This window comes from Rutilus rutilus (genome assembly GCF_951802725.1).
Source record: "Rutilus rutilus genome assembly, chromosome: 5".
Classification (NCBI taxonomy): Eukaryota; Metazoa; Chordata; class Actinopteri; order Cypriniformes; family Leuciscidae; genus Rutilus; species Rutilus rutilus.
In genome coordinates, this window is record NC_140213.1 from 49133882 (window position 1) to 49156381 (window position 22500).

General features: G+C 42.7%; 1 protein-coding gene across 2 annotated transcripts in view; it reads left to right on the plus strand.

Annotated features, from left to right (window-relative positions):
- The window catches only part of celf6 (CUGBP Elav-like family member 6), a 125110-nt gene that overhangs the window by 57221 nt on the left and 45389 nt on the right, over positions 1-22500 (plus strand). For both annotated transcript variants that reach the window (XM_084409344.1, XM_084409345.1), the window contains exon 3: positions 19703-19751. In XM_084409344.1, the coding sequence (XP_084265470.1) occupies positions 19703-19751 (49 nt within the window). The remainder of the gene's footprint in view (positions 1-19702; positions 19752-22500) is intronic.

Genomic DNA, 22500 nt, shown 5'->3' on the forward strand with positions numbered 1-22500 from the left:
TAGAGCAATCATTAATCATTCAAATCTCCCTGGAGTATCCTGACGCTGTGAGACACACAGAAGCGTCTGAATCAGAGGACAGGAGAGCCTGTGAACTGAACACACTCACTCAACTTTAAGAACTTTGATTCATTGATTTTCTTGATGTCTTTGAATGAAGTGACTTTAACAAAAAACAATCACAACAGACTGGGTCATCTGACCAATCAGAGCAGAGTAGACCAATCACAACAGACTGGGTCATCTGACCAATCAGAGCAGAGTAGACCAATCACAACAGACTGGGTCATCTGACCAATCAGAGCAGAGTAGACCAATCACAACAGACTGGACCATCTGACCAATCAGAGCAGAGTAGACAAATCACAACAGACTGGATCATCTGACCAATCAGAGCAGAGTAGACCAATCACAACAGACTGGATCATCTGACCAATCAGAGCAGAGTAGACCAATCACAACAGACTGGATCATCTGACCAATCAGAGCAGAGTAGACCAATCACAACAGACTGGATCATCTGACCAATCAGAGCCGAGTAGACCAATCACAACAGACTGGATCATCTGACCAATCAGAGCAGAGTAGACCAATCACAACAGACTGGGCCATCTGTCCAATCAGAGCAGAGTAGGCTTGTGAAAAGGCGGGGTTTAGAGAGACTGAATCTTCGAACAAACAGTTTTCAGCCTTTCTGAGAAATGAGGTGATGTGCAGTGTATATTATGAGGAAACTAAAGTGTTTTTGACGTATTCTAGGAGACTCCAAAAGAAAATTAGGGCACTAAATAAATGTATTTCATTTTTATTAAATCAGTGCGGCTTAATAAATGAAAGATAGCACTGCTAATACTAGTACCATAATGTATAAATACTTACAATTGAAATAATATCTATATTTTGCATTAGAGACATGAGTATTTGGGGTGAATATATGAATCTGATCTGATCAGTGTTTCTCAGAGATCAGCTGCTGTTTCGTTCACTTTCGAGAGTCACACGTATAGTTAACAGATGCATAATTCATTTAGTCTTCCGTGAAATATTAAAGCATTTAGAGCAATTCTGTTCTGAGGCTGAAGACACTGAAAATAGAGCCTTTTTCTGGGGAAACTTTTTGCAGCTTATGCATTTATCTGCAGAACAAACCTCCTGGAGTCAGTCACATGACCTCGGGACAGGTGTGTGTGTGTGTGTGTGTGTCCGCGTGGATCAGATCTGCTGGTGTTTCTCTGTGTGTTGAACACGAACAGACGGTCTCGAGTAACTCGGGTCTTTCACCGTCCGCTCAATCCTGCATCTGTCAATCAAACGCAGCCTCTGCCGCTGTCATGGCAATGCATGCATAAATTAGCATGTATTTGCATAAGAACCCGCTTGTTTTGCAAATGCCATTTTCTCTTTCTTTATCTCTCACTTTTCTCGATTCATTTTTTCATTTCTTTCGGTTTTTCATAACAAATAGCATTTGCTCCCATCAAACCTTTCTGGAAATGTCGGAACGAGTTTTAGAGTCTCAGTGGCCACACACACACACACACACTCTGTAAAGAGACAAGCGCGTTTGAATATGGGAGTGAATCCCCTAAATTATCCTTGTGTTTGTACGGATCATGACTCGCTACCGAAATTGCGATGATTGACACTTTTGTGCTGATAAAGTAATCGAGTGTGAACTGTGTGTACGGAACAGGATGAAACACTTGACACCGAACTGAAGTGACATCTGAATCTGCACATGGCTAATGTGAACTCAGACGATCTGCGCTGTGTGTGTCAGGGAAAGATTATTGTCATAATTGAGCTGCATTTGCACATTTCGGCTGTACAGTTTAGTGTGAATCTGGCCTGAAATACTTCTCAGATTTTCCTCCGTTTGAGTGATGAAATACACAGTCAGACCAAATGCACCAGTTCTTGCACTTTATATTGTTGTACTTGCACACAAAAAAACACTTTTTTTGTTGTTGTTGAGCAGAGAAAAAGAAATATAAACTTGCTTATTGTGAACTCCATATGATTTCTTTGCAACAAGGTGAATGAAGCTAAACTTTCCTTCAGCCTTGTTGAAGTGATTGTTTATATGTATTAATAATATCAATATTATTGCACAGCTCTCTCTCTCTCTCTCTCTATATAAAAGTATATCCAACTTTATTCCCATATATAGCTGCATAAAGCAATGTATACTACAGTATATATCAAATCTCTTGATTGTTTACATCAATGCAAAATATAAACGATATTATCGCCCAGCTCTAATCTGCTAAATGCAATTTAAGAAATTATAAACATTACTATCATGAATTTCTGCTTTTAAACAGCGTTGTTGTTTCTGTTTCTGTACTGCCAAATACTTCCATATTCCTACAGAATCTTGATTGAATTTCCCCACTGCAAAATATTCACATCTGTAGAGACTCGTTCATTATGAAACAGTGTATGAAATTACGAGACTTTAATCAAATAATGAAATTTGTGGTTTCAAAATAACATATGCTGTAAAAAATAAAGATTTACATTGAAATAATTTTAACGAAAAGGCAAGTTACACTGAATAAAACATGACATTTTGAAGTAGAAAAACTGAAATAGTATATTCTACAACTTTTTTACAGAGTATAAGCCATTTGTTTGAATCTGAGTCTTAGTGAACTGTATAATCTCAAGTCCTCAGAGGAATAAAGTATGTGAAGTGATTCCACAACAGTGACTTGTATCCCGTTATTGACGTTTGCATCCGCACAGGTTATTAGCACTCGTGTTCGCTGAGACGCTAGTGTTGTAGCGGCTGAGCTAGACGATCTCTGTATAATGAAGCTGTATCTCCAGACACGCTCTCGCCTCTCCGTCAGTGTTTGCTGGCCTGAATCACACGTGTGCCTGAGAGCCAGTCGCTGTCTCGTCTCATCTCATCCGCATCTCACTGTTTCTGCTGCTTTATCCTCATCTGATCCTCAGGCCATGCTAATGATGTTGCAGCTGTTGATGGCCGACTTCAGAAACACACAGAAGCTACACGTGGCATTCATAGGGGTGGGTATCGTCTGAATTTTAACGATTCTGGTTTCGATTCTGCTTATCGAATCCTAGTTTTGATTCCAATAAGGTAAAAAAAAACTAAAAAACTTAGATATCATTCACATTTAGTCTTATTGCAAAACATTTAATTGTAGCTGAATATCATGAACAGAAATCATCAGGCTAAAGAACACTATACCTGTGGTTTACAAATACTTAGAAAAACAACTAGCCGAACTAATATACATGTCAAGCATTATTAAAGACAAGTAAACACTCAGTAATTAAAAAAGAACAAATACACAAATTAGCAATCGGAACGAATAGACACAACTGAACAAAGATACGATTGAAATAAACAGTGTTTTAAGATTGTCAGGTATTCAGAAACTGTAATCAAATGTAAAATAACACTGCACTTTATTAATAACATATACATTACAAATATAATTACAAAAGTTATTCAGTCAAGAATGAGTGAATTTTCTTTTGTTGTTTGATTAGTGTTATTATAGAGACGGCAGGAATATTAGTGTTATTATAGAGACGGCAGGAATATTAGTGAATATTAGTGTTATTATAGAGACGGCAGGAATATTAGTGTTATTATAGAGACGGCAGGAATATTAGTGAATATTAGTGTTATTATAGAGACGGCAGGAATATTAGTGTTATTATAGAGACGGCAGGAATATTAGTGAATATTAGTGTTATTATAGAGACGGCAGGAATATTAGTGAATATTAGTGTTATTATAGAGACAGCAGGAATATTAGTGAATATTAGTGTTATTATAGAGACGGCAGGAATATTAGTGAATATTAGTGTTATTATAGAGACGGTAGGAATATTAGTGAATATTAGTGTTATTATAGAGACGGCAGGAATATTAGTGAATATTAGTGTTATTATATAGACAGCAGGAATATTAGTGAATATTAGTGTTATTATAGAGACAGCAGGAATATTAGTGAATATTAGTGTTATTATAGAGACGGCAGGAATATTAGTGAATATTAGTGTTATTATAGAGACGGCAGGAATATTAGTGAATATTAGTGTTATTATAGAGACGGCAGGAATATTAGTGAATATTAGTGTTATTATAGAGACGGCAGGAATATTAGTGAATAGTAGTGTTATTATAGAGACGGCAGGAATATTAGTGTTATTATAGAGACGGCAGGAATATTAGTGAATATTAGTGTTATTATAGAGACAGCAGGAATATTAGTGAATAGTAGTGTTATTATAGAGACGGCAGGAATATTAGTGAATATTAGTGTTATTATAGAGACAGCAGGAATATTAGTGAATATTAGTGTTATTATAGAGACGGCAGGAATATTAGTGAATATTAGTGTTATTATAGAGACGGCAGGAATATTAGTGAAAAGTAGTGTTATTATAGAGACAGCAGGAATATTAGTGAATAGTAGTGTTATTATAGAGACGGCAGGAATATTAGTGAATATTAGTGTTATTATAGAGACAGCAGGAATATTAGTGAATATTAGTGTTATTATAGAGACAGCAGGAATATTAGTGAATAGTAGTGTTATTATAGAGACAGCAGGAATATTAGTGAATATTAGTGTTATTATAGAGACGGCAGGAATATTAGGCTGCTGTCCCTTTAAGAGCTGCACTGATCTAATATACTGATACACACGTGCAGAACTGAGTCGTTTTGCACTTTAATAGGTTTAAAGACACATTGAAATGCTCACAGAGGAATTGATAAGAAGAATCAAATTTTTTATTTTATCATAAGTATTCGATCCCAGAATCGGAATAAATTTTGCTGCTGTCACTTTAAGAGCTGCACAATATAGTTACACACGCCTGCGAGTCGCCTCGCGCTTGAATGGTTTAAAATCACATTAAAATCACTTTTTCTGTGCGCAGGTTTTGGATGTGTTGGCGGCACAGATATAGCCTGACACAAGTCATGTTGACATGCTCACAAAGGAATCGATAAGAGGAATCTTATAACTAGTATCTGATTCCTGACCTCAAGTATTCGATTTCAAAACTGGAAAAAATCCAAGTTATTTATGATTCGTATGAGCATCGTCTTCATGTTCTTCACGTGTCTTCATGTCATCATTGATGTCCAGGATCAGTTTGGTGGAGCGCGTGATCATGTGACGTGTGAAGCGTTTGGTGTGTGTGTTTCACGGCGGTCGTTCATCAGCACGAACGCGTCTGTGTTAGATGGACTCGTGTTTGGTAATGAGCGCGTTCCTCTGCGCTGAGATCTGCTCCCGTATCAAGGGCAAATCCACTCGTTTATCTTCACACACACACATTCGTCTTCACAATAATTGTGGCACTTCATCAAAGTGCTGAGTGTTATATTTATCAGTCAGATTAATGTGAGATCGCTCGTGTGTGTGTGTGTGTGCGTGTGTGTGGCTGTTCTCATGAAATATTCCTCTCATCTCTCTTGTTGTTGTTCTTCTCTCTTCTCTTCATGTGTTTGTCTGGGATCTTCTGACTCGCTGATCTCTCTCTCTCTGTTTATCTCTTTCTTTTCTCGAGTATATTTTCATCTGCTCTTCACGTTTCTCCTCTTTTCTTCTCATCTTGTCTGTTCTTTTTCTCATGTTCTCTCATCTCGTTTATTATCTTTTCATCTCATCTCATCTCGTCTCGTCTCTCGATGTGTCTCCACTTGTTTATTCTCTTTTAATCTTTTCTCATTTGTTCATAATTCATTTCTTCTCTTCATTTCTCTTCTCACCTGGCTTCACCGCATCTCTTTTCCTATTCTCTTCCAGTTTCAATTAAATTCAGATGAGCTTTATTGGCTTGACAAATTGTACATTCAGTGCCAAAGCATTTATAAAAAATAAAAATGAATGTACTTGGTTGGTCAGGATCCGTCTCTGCTTTGTCTCTCTCTGACAGTCGGGAGATATTCTAATTTGATTTTTAGAGTTTGATAGAATTGTAATTTACTTTGTGTTTTAACTCTAGACGATGGGGAAAGAGCTCAAGCCCTCAAGCTATGGAGTCAGAAACACACCAGCGCTGGGACACTTTAAAAAGTTGATTAAGACTCATTTATTTAAGGCTGTTTTTAATTAATTTGTTTGTATTCTCCTTGTTGTTTTTGTTTTATTCTTCTGTTGCCCTTTGGGTTTATTATTTTAGTTTCCTGATCCCAATGTTCCAAGATATGTATTTTTAGCTTGTTTTGATAATTTGATTTATTTCGATGTGCTGGTTAGTAGGGGTGGAACGGTACATGTGTTCGTATTGAACCGAAACGGTACGGGCGTCACGGTTCGGTGCATAAATTTACACGGAGAATACACGATATAAAAATAAATAAAACTCACGTGCAAATTAATTAATGTAATGCGGAACTACTATTAGATACGCCGGTTCTTTAGGGACGCCTAATCTGTTGCTCCGCCTTAGCTCTGAAGCTCTGTGGCTATAATGAACAGACTGCGATGTAAAGATTGCAATGCTGGAATATGTTGTGTGTGTGTGTGTGTGTGTGTGAGAGAGAGAGAGAGAGAGTGAGAGAGGTCGAAAAGTCGCAAAGTGTTTACTTATATTTGTGTGTGTGTGTGTGTGAGGCGCGGGCGCGATCGAACAGTGGAAACATAAAAACATACTCCATTTTGTTTATACAGGACATCATTCAAACTGCAGAGTGTTTAAGTTTTAAGGAAAACAAATACATTAATCTGAAATGTAGCAAATTAATTTTCAATTCATTCAGGTACAGTTACCAAACATATCTCAAGGTCTTTTTATTAATTAATTAATAAACTAATAATATAAAACTAATTGTCAGTGCACTACAAATAAACTGGTTCTATGCCTTTACTTTATTAATAAAACTTATTTAAAAAATACAAGGCTTAAGTAATTTATTTTCCTTTGGTGGTCCAGCCTGAGACACGCACAAGCCTTCTGCACTTCTGTTTTGCTTTTCCCTCCATCGTACCGAACCGTGATGTCTGAACCGAGGGATGAACCGACCCGTGACTTCTGTGTACCGTTCCACCCCTACTGGTTAGTGTTAGTAGAGTTAGTCAGGTTAGTAACTCTCAGAACCGGCTGACTGAGTCGGACTTTGTTCAGGGTTCAGATCTTTGTAATGCTTTAAAATGAGGGACTCTTTTTGTTTCATCTCATACCTTCTCTCCTCTCGTGTCCCATTCGTCTGTGTTTGTCTCTCTCACCTCTGTCCCTCATAAAGTCTCCAGTCTCGGTGAATCATCTGTTAGTCGTGTCTCTGTGTGTGTGTGTGTGTGTGTGTGTGTGTCTGCGTCTCTTTCTCCGGCAGAGAAAAGGCCCATAAAGCTAATGTAGTGTGTGGCGTCTCTCTCCTGCTGTGATCTATATGCCCATCCATCCTGAGCTTTATAGAGCAGCCGGGCGTCTCTGACCGGGCCGACCCGCTGCGGTGACGCCTAAACACACCCGGCAGGATTGTAGACGCTGTGGGTGGGACAGCGAACATGACTATGCGAGCGGGAGAGTTTCACCAGTGAGAAAAATGACAGAGATTCAATTCAATTCACGTTTATTTGTATAGCGCTTTTCACAATGCACATCATTTCAAAGCAGCTTTACAGAAGTCCATATTACAATTTAGAGTGATCTGTTATCAGAGGTAACTGTCTAAGTTCTGTCAGGACCACTATCCTCATATACGATTGACAATTAGCATACATTTAGGATTGGCGGTATGGTTCTGCCCTGGGGAAAAAAACCCTTACTGTGCGTTCACACTAGACGCGAATAGCGCGTCAAATTCACGTCTACCGCGTCTGGTTGGACGCTTGAACATTTTGAATCCATTCAAAATTAAAAAGTAAAAGTTTGCTTAAGTTTTAGTAAAAATCCGCTTGTCTGTTAGCAAGATGGCTGATGTTGATCGAGCATTCATCGAGAGAGTTACCGCATCGGAGCGAGGATCACCCTTCAGGACACCAACTACAGCCGCTCTATCCCAGCTGCAGAGCGCCTGTCCATCTGTCTTCGCTTAGAAAATGTATATGAAATTTAAATACAGTATATTAAATATTGAAAAACTATCCATGTTTTTCAAACTGTGGTACGGATACCACTGTTGGTGCTCTTTCTAGTGATGCTCACTATACTCACTTTCCAGTGATACTCAGTTAACTGCTATATTGAATATTATATTCTTCTATATTGCTATACTCCATTTTGAATGAGTGACTCCGGGCGGGAGTTTATCCCGTCACTTCACCACGTGACAGCAGCAAGCAGGCTCCTGATTGGTTAACGCGGCGCGAATAGACGCCAAAGTTCAGATTTTTCAACTCGAGCTGCAAATTGAGCGTCTGTCGCGATACGCGCAAATTATTTTATTTGATGCTTTTTGTGCATTCACGCGTTTGAAGCAAATTTCGCGTACGCCGCGCTAAACGCCTCATTCGCGCCGCAGAACCTCCAGACGCGCGTAAACGCGTCTTTACATTGACTTAGCATTGAAATCACTTGCACCAGACGCTCTATTCGTGTTTGGTGTGAACGCAGCATTAGGGTAAACAGAACAGAACCAACATGAATGTATTGCAGATATCATTAATTTTAATGTACACATTTTAGTCTGATTCAGGGGGAATCAGAATGCCAAACCCTGACTGGAGACAGGTGGAGCTGGGGAGGGAGGAGGGTAATGCGCTCCTGATAATACTGACGGAGGTTATGAATACAGTGATAGGTGTCGTATTCCTATAGGTAGAGGATCAGCTGAGAGTCACTGATGCGAGTTGACTAACGTGACCCGCCAGAACTGACGCTACTCTTAATTTATGTATTTCAGAAATGCACTAGGGGTGTGAACCAACACTGGTCTCATGGTTCGTTTCGATTACGATTATCATGTCATCGATTCAGTTCAATTCGATATCACAATGCATCACGATGTACTGCATCCTCAATTTTCAATTTAACGCGTGCGCGCGTGTGTGTGTGTGTGCTCGCCTGTTCGGGAAGTCGCAGTGACAGAAACAGTGACATTCCAGTTTAAGTTTCAAGGGAGTAAAGCTTGTTTATGCCATTAAGAAAAGGAAAATCTGTCAAATAAATTTTGTTTTAAAGAAATGTTCATTTAAAAGCAGCGCTCATTAATCAGTGTATTATGTGACCATTAAAGATGCGCGCGTCAACCGTCGCCGAGTCCGCTGTTGAAGGTGACGATCATCCATTTATAATCACGCGTAACACAGAATAATTGTAGTTTGACCATCGGGTGCGGATACTTAAATCAGAGAGAGTTATTGGGGCGGGCGGATGATTTATTTTTGCTTGCGTTGGAGCTCATCCGCATCTCTAAAGCAGTCAGACTCTGCCAGGCGTTAACAGCTCGAGGTGAAAACAGCTAACGTGGTTTATCAAGTTAGTGGTATTACCTCCTGCATATTCTATTAGTGCGTGACATGAGCGCTCACAGTGCATGTCTTCTGCAGGTCGTGCTCACCAGGTTGTTCATAAAAGCCGAAATGTGCCCAGATGTAGGCTTTTAAAGTAGTTTTAATTTTCTCTCACTCGCGTCTCTCCTCCCTCTGCCATTGAATGCTACCGCGACAAAGCACGTACGCGACAAATGACGTCAGAAAAGCTTCAGTACATTATAATCGGTTATGGTCTATTACTGAACCGATACCGAATCGTCCTCGTCTGCATCGCGATGCAGCGTAGAAACAATTAATTTCGACACCCCTAAAATGCACATACAAAATCGCAGTTAGCTAAAAATGTATTAATTTAAACAATGTAATAATTTAATGCAGAAACAATGAGCTCATTGAAGTAATGAATACTTGTTTGTTAACAAATGATTGACATTTAGAAAATGTAGCATTGGTGCATGTTGATTCAGAGTTTGCGTCATCTGAAGTCTTCGCAGGAGTCGGCGCCGTCTCTTCATAGATGACACATGCACAGAACGGAAAATGATGTTCTGGAGTTGTTTTACTCATTTTCTTCTTCCTGAAGGAAACCTGCTGCAATCTAAAAATATCCCTCACACCCTCCTGCTGCATTTAACCTGACAGCAGCCTCCACACACACACACCGCATGCGCCGCTGTGTGTGTGTCTGAGACGGGTCGGCCTCTCCACGCTCCACAGGACATGACAGGCAATTTGAAAGAGCGGGCATCTCACACACACTCGCCACGGTAAAGAGAGAGAGCGTCCTGTGAGCAGGTAAATGCAAATGTCATGTGTGTCGTGACGCTCTTAGACAGCTGTTAATTATTATTTTGAAAGAGCTGAGGGGTTCTTCTCTTATCGTGGCATGTGTCCATCGTTTAATCTATTCTCTTCTTCCTCATCTCTTGTGTCTTATCTTCTCGTATCTTTGCTTCTTGTATCTTCTCTTATCTTTTATCGTCTCTCTCATTTCTTCTTGTCGCATCTGGTCTAGTCTTATCTTGTCTCTTCTGTACTGTAGAAGTGTTGAAATATAATGTAACAGGAGGAGCGGAGAACCACTGAGCTTCAGCGTTGGTGGAGTAATAGAGAGACAGACGAGTGTGTGGAGGTGAGACAGGAGCGCTGGTGGAGTAATAGAGAGACAGACGTGTGTGGAGGTGAGACAGGAGAACAGGAGGAGTAATAGAGAGACAGGCAAGTGTGTGGAGGTGAGACAGGAGAACAGGAGGAGTAATAGAGAGACAGGCAAGTGTGTGGAGGTGAGACAGGAGAACAGGAGGAGTAATAGAGAGACAGGCAAGTGTGTGGAGGTGAGACAGGAGAACAGGAGGAGTAATAGAGAGACAGGCAAGTGTGTGGAGGTGAGACAGGAGAACAGGAGGAGTAATAGAGAGACAGGCAAGTGTGTGGAGGTGAGACAGGAGCGCTGGTGGAGTAATAGAGAGACAGGCAAGTGTGTGGAGGTGAGACAGGAGAACAGGAGGAGTAATAGAGAGACAGGCAAGTGTGTGGAGGTGAGACAGGAGCGCTGGTGGAGTAATAGAGAGACAGGCAAGTGTGTGGAGTTGAGACAGGAGGAGTAATAGAGAGACAGACGAGCATTTGGAAGTGAGACAGGTGGAGTAATAGAGAGACAGGCAAGTGTGTGGAGGTGAGACAGGAGAACAGGAGGAGTAATAGAGAGACAGGCAAGTGTGTGGAGGTGAGACAGGAGCGCTGGTGGAGTAATAGAGAGACAGGCAAGTGTGTGGAGGTGAGACAGGAGCGCTGGTGGAGTAATAGAGAGACAGGCAAGTGTGTGGAGGTGAGACAGGAGAACAGGAGGAGTAATAGAGAGACAGGCGAGTGTGTGGAGGTGAGACAGGAGGAGTAATAGAGAGACAGGCGAGTGTGTGGAGGTGAGACAGGAGGAGTAATAGAGAGACAGACGAGTGTGTGTGGAGGTGAGACAGGAGGAGTAATAGAGAGACAGGCGAGTGTGTGGAGGTGAGACAGGAGGAGTAATAGAGAGACAGGCGAGTGTGTGTGGAGGTGAGACAGGAGGAGTAATAGAGAGACAGGCGAGTGTGTGGAGGTGAGACAGAAGGAGTAATAGAGAGACAGGCAAGTGTGTGGAGTTGAGACAGGAGGAGTAATAGAGAGACAGACGAGCATTTGGAAGTGAGACAGGAGGAGTAATAGAGAGACAGGCGAGTGTGTGGAGGTGAGACAGGAGGAGTAATAGAGAGACAGGCAAGTGTGTGGAGGTGAGACAGGAGGAGTAATAGAGAGACAGGCAAGTGTGTGGAGGTGAGACAGGAGGAGTAATAGAGAGACAGGCGAGTGTGTGGAGGTGAGACAGGAGGAGTAATAGAGAGACAGGCGAGTGTGTGGAGGTGAGACAGGAGGAGTAATAGAGAGACAGGCAAGTGTATGGAGGTGAGACAGGAGCAGTAATAGAGAGACAGACGAGCATTTGGAAGTGAGACAGGTGGAGTAATAGAGAGACAGGCGAGTGTGTGGAGGTGAGACAAGAGGAGTAATAGAGAGACAGGCAAGTGTATGGAGGTGAGACAGGAGCAGTAATAGAGAGACAGACGAGCGTTTGGAAGTGAGACAGGTGGAGTAATAGAGAGACAGGCAAGTGTGTGGAGGTGAGACAGGAGGAGTAATAGAGAGACAGGCGAGTGTGTGGAGGTGAGACAGGAGGAGTAATAGAGAGACAGGCGAGTGTGTGGAGGTGAGACAGGAGGAGTAATAGAGAGACAGGCGAGTGTGTGGAGGTGAGACAGGAGGAGTAATAGAGAGACAGGCAAGTGTATGGAGGTGAGACAGGAGCAGTAATAGAGAGACAGACGAGCATTTGGAAGTGAGACAGGAGGAGTAATAGAGAGACAGGCGAGTGTGTGGAGGTGAGACAAGAGGAGTAATAGAGAGACAGGCAAGTGTATGGAGGTGAGACAGGAGCAGTAATAGAGAGACAGACGAGCGTTTGGAAGTGAGACAGGTGGAGTAATAGAGAGACAGGCGAGTGTGTGGAGGTGAGACAGGAGGAGTAATAGAGAGACAGGCAAGTGTGTGGAGGTGAGACAGGAGGAGTAATAGAGAGACAGGCGAGTGTGTGGAGGTGAGACAGGAGGAGTAATAGAGAGACAGACGAGTGTGTGTGGAGGTGAGACAGGAGGAGTAATAGAGAGACAGGCGAGTGTGTGGAGGTGAGACAGGAGGAGTAATAGAGAGACAGGCGAGTGTGTGTGGAGGTGAGACAGGAGGAGTAATAGAGAGACAGACGAGCGTTTGGAGGTGAGACAGGAGGAGTAATAGAGAGACAGGCGAGTGTGTGGAGGTGAGACAGGAGGAGTAATAGAGAGACAGGCGAGTGTGTGGAGGTGAGACAGGAGGAGTAATTGAGAGACAGGCGAGTGTGTGGAGGTGAGACAGGAGGAGTAATTGAGAGACAGGCGAGTGTGTGGAGGTGAGACAGGAGGAGTAATAGAGAGACAGGCGAGTGTGTGGAGGTGAGACAGGAGGAGTAATAGAGAGACAGGCGAGTGTGTGGAGGTGAGACAGGAGAACAGGAGGAGTAATAGAGAGACAGGTGAGTGTGTGGAGGTGAGACAGGAGAACAGGAGGAGTAATAGAGAGACAGACGAGCGTTTGGAGGTGAGACAGGAGGAGTAATAGAGAGACAGACGAGTGTGTGGAGGTGAGACAGGAGAACAGGAGGAGTAATAGAGAGACAGGCGAGTGTGTGGAGGTGAGACAGGAGAACAGGAGGAGTAATAGAGAGACAGACGAGCGTTTGGAGGTGAGACAGGAGGAGTAATAGAGAGACAGACGAGCGTTTGGAGGTGAGACAGGAGGAGTAATAGAGAGACAGGCGAGTGTGTGGAGGTGAGACAGGAGGAGTAATAGAGAGACAGGCAAGTGTGTGGAGGTGAGACAGGAGGAGTAATAGAGAGACAGGCGAGTGTGTGGAGGTGAGACAGGAGGAGTAATAGAGAGACAGACGAGCGTTTGGAGGTGAGACAGGAGGAGTAATAGAGAGACAGGCGAGTGTGTGGAGGCGAGTGTGTGTGGAGGTGAGACAGGAGGAGTAATAGAGAGACAGACGAGCGTTTGGAGGTGAGACAGGAGGAGTAATAGAGAGACAGGCGAGTGTGTGGAGGTGAGACAGGAGGAGTAATAGAGAGACAGGTGAGTGTGTGGAGGTGAGACAGGAGAACAGGAGGAGTAATAGAGAGACAGGCGAGTGTGTATGGAGGTGAGACAGGAGGAGTAATAGAGAGACAGACGAGCGTTTGGAGGTGAGACAGGAGGAGTAATAGAGAGACAGGTGAGTGTGTAGAGGTGAGACAGGAGGAGTAATAGAGAGACAGGCGAGTGTGTGGAGGTGAGACAGGAGGAGTAATTGAGAGACAGGTGAGTGTGTGGAGGTGAGACAGGAGGAGTAATAGAGAGACAGGCGAGTGTGTGGAGGTGAGACAGGAGGAGTAATTGAGAGACAGGTGAGTGTGTGGAGGTGAGACAGGAGGAGTAATTGAGAGACAGGTGAGTGTGTGGAGGTGAGACAGGAGGAGTAATAGAGAGACAGGTGAGTGTGTGGAGGTGAGACAGGAGGAGTAATTGAGAGACAGGTGAGTGTGTGGAGGTGAGACAGGAGGAGTAATAGAGAGACAGGCGAGTGTGTGGAGGTGAGACAGGAGGAGTAATTGAGAGACAGGTGAGTGTGTGGAGGTGAGACAGGAGGAGTAATAGAGAGACAGGCGAGTGTGTGGAGGTGAGACAGGAGGAGTAATTGAGAGACAGGTGAGTGTGTGGAGGTGAGACAGGAGGAGTAATTGAGAGACAGGTGAGTGTGTGGAGGTGAGACAGGAGGAGTAATAGAGAGACAGGCGAGTGTGTGGAGGTGAGACAGGAGGAGTAATTGAGAGACAGGTGAGTGTGTGGAGGTGAGACAGGAGGAGTAATAGAGAGACAGACGAGCGTTTGGAGGTGAGACAGGAGGAGTAATAGAGAGACAGACGAGTGTGTGGAGGTGAGACAGGAGGAGTAATAGAGAGACAGACGAGCGTTTGGAGGTGAGACAGGAGGAGTAATTGAGAGACAGGCGAGTGTGTGGAGGTGAGACAGGAGGAGTAATAGAGAGACAGACGAGCGTTTGGAGGTGAGACAGGAGGAGTAATAGAGAGACAGACGAGTGTGTGGAGGTGAGACAGGAGGAGTAATAGAGAGACAGACGAGCGTTTGGAGGTGAGACAGGAGGAGTAATAGAGAGACAGACGAGTGTGTGGAGGTGAGACAGGAGGAGTAATTGAGAGACAGGCGAGTGTGTGGAGGTGAGACAGGAGGAGTAATAGAGAGACAGACGAGCGTTTGGAGGTGAGACAGGAGGAGTAATAGAGAGACAGACGAGTGTGTGGAGGTGAGACAGGAGGAGTAATTGAGAGACAGGTGAGTGTGTGGAGGTGAGACAGGAGGAGTAATAGAGAGACAGACGAGCGTTTGGAGGTGAGACAGGAGGAGTAATAGAGAGACAGACGAGTGTGTGGAGGTGAGACAGGAGAACAGGAGGAGTAATAGAGAGACAGACGAGTGTGTGGAGGTGAGACAGGAGCACTGGCCTATTTGTCAGCATTGATCATGTCATTAAGGAGTGTGTTCAGGGACCCATATTGGTTTTCGAGGCCAAAGGGTGTGAGAGACAGAGATGAAGCGCATGAGAACTGAACTCCACTGGGACTCTAATGGACCCGACACACACCGTGTTTCTGTGTCTGAGAAAACACACTCGAGCGAACGAGCTCCAGCACTCATGAGTTCAGACGCTTCATCAGCTAGAGCGAACTCTCGCCGTGAGCAGAGAGTGTGTGTGTGTGTGTGTGTGTGTGTGTGTGTGTGTGTGTGTGTGTGATGGGTAGGTTTAGGGGTCAGGTTAGTGTGTTGTGTGTGTGTGTGTGTGTGTGTGTGTGTGTGTGTGTGTGTGTGTGTGTGTGTGTGTGTGTGTGTGTGTGTGTGTGTGTGTGTGTGTGTGTGTGTGTGTGTGAGAGTGTGTTTGTGTGTGTGATGGGTAGGTTTAGGGGAGGAGGGTGTGTGTGTGATGGGTAGGTTTAAGGCCTCATTATACTTCTGCGTCGGACCTACGCCGGAGCCTATACGCCGTAGGCAACGTGTTGGTTTTAATTTATACTTCTGTGTCGTTGTCCGCGTTGACGCGCACCTAGGGAGCGTGTGAAACCCGAGGGAGGGGTTCTGGCAGACCAATCACAGCGCTTGTGTCCGCGTAGAATTGACGCGTTGTTACATTTTTGGAGAGGTGCACGTCAGGGTACGCCGTAGGGTACGCGCGCTACACACAGCCTACGACGTAGCTACGGCGGCAGTTCGACGCAGAAGCATAAAACAGGCTTTAGGGGTCAGGTTAGTGTGTGTATGTGTGTGTGTGTGTGTGTGTGAGAGTATGTGTGTGTGTGTGTGTGTGTGTGTGTGTGTGATGGGTAGGTTTAGGGGAGGGTGTGTGTGTGTGATGGGTATGTTTAGGGGAGGGTGTGTGTGTGTGTGTGTGTGTGTGTGTGTGTGTGTGTGTGTGTGTGTGTGTGTGTGATGGTAGGTTTAGGGGAGGGTGTGTGTGTGTGATGGGTAGGTTTAGGGGTCAGGTTAGTGTGTGTGTGTGTGTGTGTGATGGGTAGGTTTAGGGGAGGGTGTGTGTGTGTGTGATGGGTAGGTCTAGGGGAGGGTGTGTGTAAGGGGACAAAATATACAGTTTGTACAGTATAGAAACCAACATCTATGGAATGTCCCCATTTAGATAGCTAAGTGTGTGTGTGTGTGTGTGTGTGTGTGTGTGTGTGTGTGTGTGTGTGTGTGTGTGTGTGTGTGTGGTGATGCAGGAATACAGTGAGACACCTGACACTGTTCAGACGCACACCTGAATGTTCAGAGTGAGCTGAATCTGACAGAACTTTAGTTCTACTTGAAGTACATAATCATTTTGTTTTATTTTTCCCTTTTAAAATTCCAAAATGCAGAACATTTATTTGAGTGTTTGTGTCAGTCTGAGGTAATTATAGTCAGCTGTACTCAAAACATCTAAGGCATTTCCTCACGTAACTCATATGCAATTGTGTGTCATTTGTAAATGTTGTCATATCATGTATTATTTGTTGTATTTTATGTAAGAGTGAAAACTAGTTCATTTTATTTGTCCATAATAGTTAAGGTCTTTTTTTATTTATTTTTTTATTATGTGGTTTCACGTTTTAATAACAGCAATAAAAATGTTATTGTTTCGGCTGCTCTTTAACAGCTCAGATGTTTCTGCTTCAAATATTGAGTTTTTCTGGTTCATATTGTGATCTTTGACTTTTGATCGCAGACTTTGGTGTTTTTGCAAGTTTTTGCTGGAGAAACATCTTGGATTGAACATCAATTCTCTCTATTTTCAGGTGTGGTTGGTGTGGGTGGGTTTGTTCTTGTGGGCCGTATCCAGGTGTGTGTGTGTGTGTGAGGTGTATCTGGCCGCCGGCTCTCAGTGATGGCACAAAACTTTTTGTCAGACTGAGTAAAAGAGGACATTAAAGTGGGACGGGGTGGGGGGGGGGGGGGTTCGTTCGGGGGTTCTGGTGAATAATTGGAGTTTTTCCTTTGACCTCATTGGACACACCATGGAAAAAAAATGGTTTAAAATGGTGCAAGAGAAAAAAGGCGCGTGCCAATTCTCCCGTAGACCAACAGGCCGGCGACCCGATCTGCCCGGTTGCTTAGCAACTCCCGGTACCGGCGCTGCTTAATGACTCCTGTTGCCCCGCGACTCTCAGGATCTTAACGGGCCGCAGCTCTGGAGCTTTACAACCAATCACACGAGTTTAGAGTCCTGAGACTGAACAAATCAGAATAAAGAGAGAACGTCTCACGGGTCTCTCACACACACACACACACACACACACACCTCGAGCTTTACCAGCTAAACCAGATCAGATCCTGATGAACCGAACCGACACATGCATGCGAAACTCTTTAACATCGAAACAATTTTTCCATTCCTAAATCTGCCAGCGTTTACTATGGTTATGCTCAAGATTTCTGACATCTGAGCACAGTTTGAGCAAATAATTAATAACACAAATGTATCATTATGCATCAATTTGCTTTTTTTTTTGCTTTTTTTTCGTGATTATTGAAGTGAGAATTTCTCTATTTCTCATTTCTCTGTATAATTATTTTTTATAAATATTTATTTATTATTACCCTGCCAGTTATTCACCTGTGTTAATGTATGTGTAGGGTTTCATTTTGGGGTTCTGGTGAATAATTGAAGTTTTTCCTTCATACACACACACACACTCGCACGCACACACACACACACACACACACACACACACACTCGCACACACACTCTCTCTCTCCCACTCACGCACACACTCGCACACACACACACACACACACACACACACACACACACACACTCTCTCTCTCTCTCTTTCTCTCACACACATACACTCACACTAGCGCACACACACACACACACACTCACGCCACACGCACGCATTCGAACTCACTCACACACACACACACACTCACACTCACGCCTCACGCACGCATTCACACTCACACTAGCACACACACTCACACACAAAATATTATGTTATACAAAAAAGTGCATGATTTTGATTATTTGATTTTTGATAATTCACAGACAAATGAGCATCATAAATTGAAGTTGATTCACTGTTGAATTTAGTTTGGATTAATATCACAACTTTGTTTCAACAGTTTATTTTTCATATAAATCTAGTTACAATTTTAAGTTTATGTATTTTATTAACCTTTGTTCAGTCATTAGCATTAAGCGTTTCAAGGTTTTCAACAACTGACATTCAGATTTCCGCGTTGACGGTTTGGGTAATTTATATTTGATTGATTTTTTTTCAATTGATTTAATATCTGTAATGCTTGTGGTTTGGTTGGGCATCAGCACAGTCTCTGGAGATCATTGCTTTTCATAAATTAAACGCCACACACACACAGGACGATGTGTGTTCATGTGCGTGTGTGTGATTTCTTGATGTGTTTTTTTTATTTATCTGATACTCTTGTGACTCTTCAGGCATCAACATACTCTTAACACACACACACACTCTCACACACACACGCACACACACACACACACACATTCTCACACACACACACACACACACTCACACATACACACACTCACTCACTCACTCACTCACTCACTCACACGCATGCACTCAATCACTCACACACACACACACACACACACATTCTCACATACACACTCACAGATACACACACACTCACACATACACGCGCTCTCACTCACATGCATGCACTCACTCACTCAATCACTCACTGACACACACACACTCACTCACACACACTCTCTCACAGATACACACACACATACTCACTCACACACGCACTCACTCACTCACTCACACACACACACACACACACACACACTCTCACACACACACACACACACACACACTCTCACACACACACGCACACACACACACTCACAGATACACACACACTCACACATACACACACTCACTCACACGCATGCACTCAATCACTCACACACACACACATTCTCACATACACACTCACAGATACACACACACTCACACATACACGCGCTCTCACTCACATGCATGCACTCACTCACTCAATCACTCACTGACACACACACACTCACTCACACACACTCTCTCACAGATACACACACACATACTCACTCACACACGCACTCACTCACTCACACACACACACACACACACATGCACTCACTCAATCACTCACAGACATACACTCACTCACACACACTCATTCTCACATACTCACACACACACCCATACTCTCTCTCTCACACACACACACTCTCTCACTCACTTACTCACTCACTCACACACACACACACACTCTCTCACTCACCTACTCACTCACTCACACACACGCACTCTCTCACTCACTTACTCACTCATTCACTCACAGACACGCACACACTCACTCACTCACTCACACACACACACTCTCTCACTCACCTACTCACTCACTCACACACACGCACTCTCTCACTCACTTACTCACTCATTCACTCACAGACACGCACACACTCACTCACTCACACACACTCATTCTCACATACTCACACACACACCCATACTCTCTCTCTCTCACACACACACACACTTACACACACTCAATCACAACTCTAACAACTCTCTCTCTTTCTTATTCAGATGAACCGGCCCATCCAGGTGAAACCGGCCGACAGTGAAGGACGAGGAGGTAATTAACCTTCTTTCTCTCTCTCGCACACACACACACACACACACACACACGGGGCGAGTGACTCCGTGTGTCAGAGTGGCCGTTAATTTAGGTCACTCGCCTCCATTGACTCTCCATCTGTTCGGGCCGCCGTGGTTTTCCATGGTTCGGCTGAGATCGAAGGACTCGACGGTTCACACACACACACACACACACCCCGATCCGCTCGTGATCCGGTGAATCCGCAGGTGATGTCATCATGGTTCAGATGGAGCACCTGGCCGTCCTGAGAGTGTGTGTTTGACCTGCAGCTGTGGTTGTGTGTGTGTCAGTTGAGGAGCTGATAAACTCGACTGAAGCTCAGTCTGACAGATATAAAATCATCATTTGTAAGTGAATTAGCAGCTTTGATCATGTGACTTGTATTGTCTGTTTTACTGTACATTTTTCAAACTGCTAAAGCATTATTTATTTCCAGGTTTAAATTGCATTTTGATTTTCTTCTGCTCACCAAGGCTGCATTTCTATGATCAAAAATATGGTAAAAATATTGTTTAAATTATTAAGTTGAGCAGTTTTGCATCTTGTTTTAGTTTGTTGGTAAAGTCAGTGAATGATCAGGCGTCGGTGTGTGTGTGTGTGTGTGTGTGTGTGTGTGTGTGTGTGTGTGTGAGAGACTGTAGCGAGCGAACGCTGCTGTTGTATTTTTAGTGCTCAGATTGGATCTGTTGTGACATGTTGTGGGCAGCAGGTGACACTCTGAATCAACACACACACACACACACACACACACACACACACTCCATTTGTCTGAACAACAGAAGTCCAAACCCCTGTCCATTTTCACTGCAGTGATGGACGAGACCCGAGTCTGAACATACATAAACTCGACCCGAACATACACTCACTCACTCACTCTCACACACACACACACACACTCCATTTGTCTGAACAACAGAAGTCCAAACCCCTGTCCAGTTTCACTGCAGTGATGGACGAGACCCGAGTCTGACGAGCTGATCTGTCATTAACAACATACACTCACTCAATCACTCACTCACTCACTCACTCTCACACACACACTCACTCACACACACACTCACTCTCACACACACACACTCACACTCACTCACACACACACACACTCACTCTCACACACACACACACACACACACACACAGTCACACTCACTCACACACACACTCACACTCACTCACTCACTCACTCACACACACACACACACACACACACACACACACTCACACTCACTCACTCACTCACACACACACACACACACACACACTTACTCTTACACACTCACTCACACACACACACACACACACACACACACACACACACACACACTGAGTGTGTCATTAACTCTACTACAGCTCTACTCATGTCTACAGACGGGCCTCGTGTAGAGTCAGGACGGGTGTTTAAAGACCCGCTTTAAAGGAAACTTCACCCAAAAAGATGATCATCTACCATTAATATCATCATTTTTGTTTGTTTGACTTTTTCTTTTTCTTCCATAGAACGTGTTGAATTCAGACCAGACGTAATTACATTCAGAAACACATTTATGTGAACATATAAAATATAATATATAAAATATTATGCGTAATATAATACATATATAAAATGTAATAATAGATATAATCATGTATGGTTGTGTTTACAATCTGTATGGTGTTTGCTCCATGTAAACAAGGCTTTAAGGATAATAAAATGTATTATTTATTATTCAATTTTATATATATGTATATACTGTATATTTATTTTATTTATTTTTTTATTTACTTTTATTGCAAAACAAACATTAGTTTTACATGGAGGAGATAAAACAGTTCTCCATACAAGCCATGTAGTATAATAGAATAGAACGGAATAGAATAGAGTGGAATAGAATAGAATGGAATGGAATAGAATAGAGTGGAATAGAATAGAATGGAATGGAATAGATTGGAATAGAATGGAATAGAATAGAATAGAATAGAATAGAATAGAATAGAATAGAATAGAATAGAATGGAATGGAATAGACTGGAATAGAATAAAACGGAATTGAATAAAATGGTAAAGAATAGAACAGAATGGAATAGAAAAGAATGGAACAGAATAGAATGGAATAGATTGGAATAGAATAGAATGGTATAGAATAGATTGGAATGGAATAGAATGGAATGGAATAGATTGGAATAGAATAGAGTGGAATTGAAAAGAATGGAATGGAATAGATTGGAATAGAATAGAATGGAATAGATTGGAATAGAATAAAACGGAATTGAATAGAATGGTAAAGAATAGATCGGAATGGAATAGAATAGAATAGAAAAGAATGGAACAGAACAGAATGGAATAGATTGAAATAGAATAGAACGGAATGGAATAGAATAGAATGGTATAGAATAGAATGGAATGGAATAGAATAGATTGGAATATAAAAGAATGGAATAGAATGGAATGGAATAGAGTAGAATAGTCATTCAAATTATTTTCTTACAGCTGTAGTATATTAAATGAAAGAAATACATTTTTCAAAATAAAGAGATATTTGTCAGATTTTTTAACAAAGACTAACTTTAGCTGAGTGTTTTTACTTCCTCTGATAAATCCATAGAATACTTGGAAATAAATTGAGCCAAATCTTTTGCAAAGAAAATTAAATAAAAAGAGTTTATTACAAAAATCAGTTGTGACAAATGTAATTGGCTGATGTCTCACTGTCCACCATCATTATGTGGAAAAAGAGCAGCTTTGGAAAC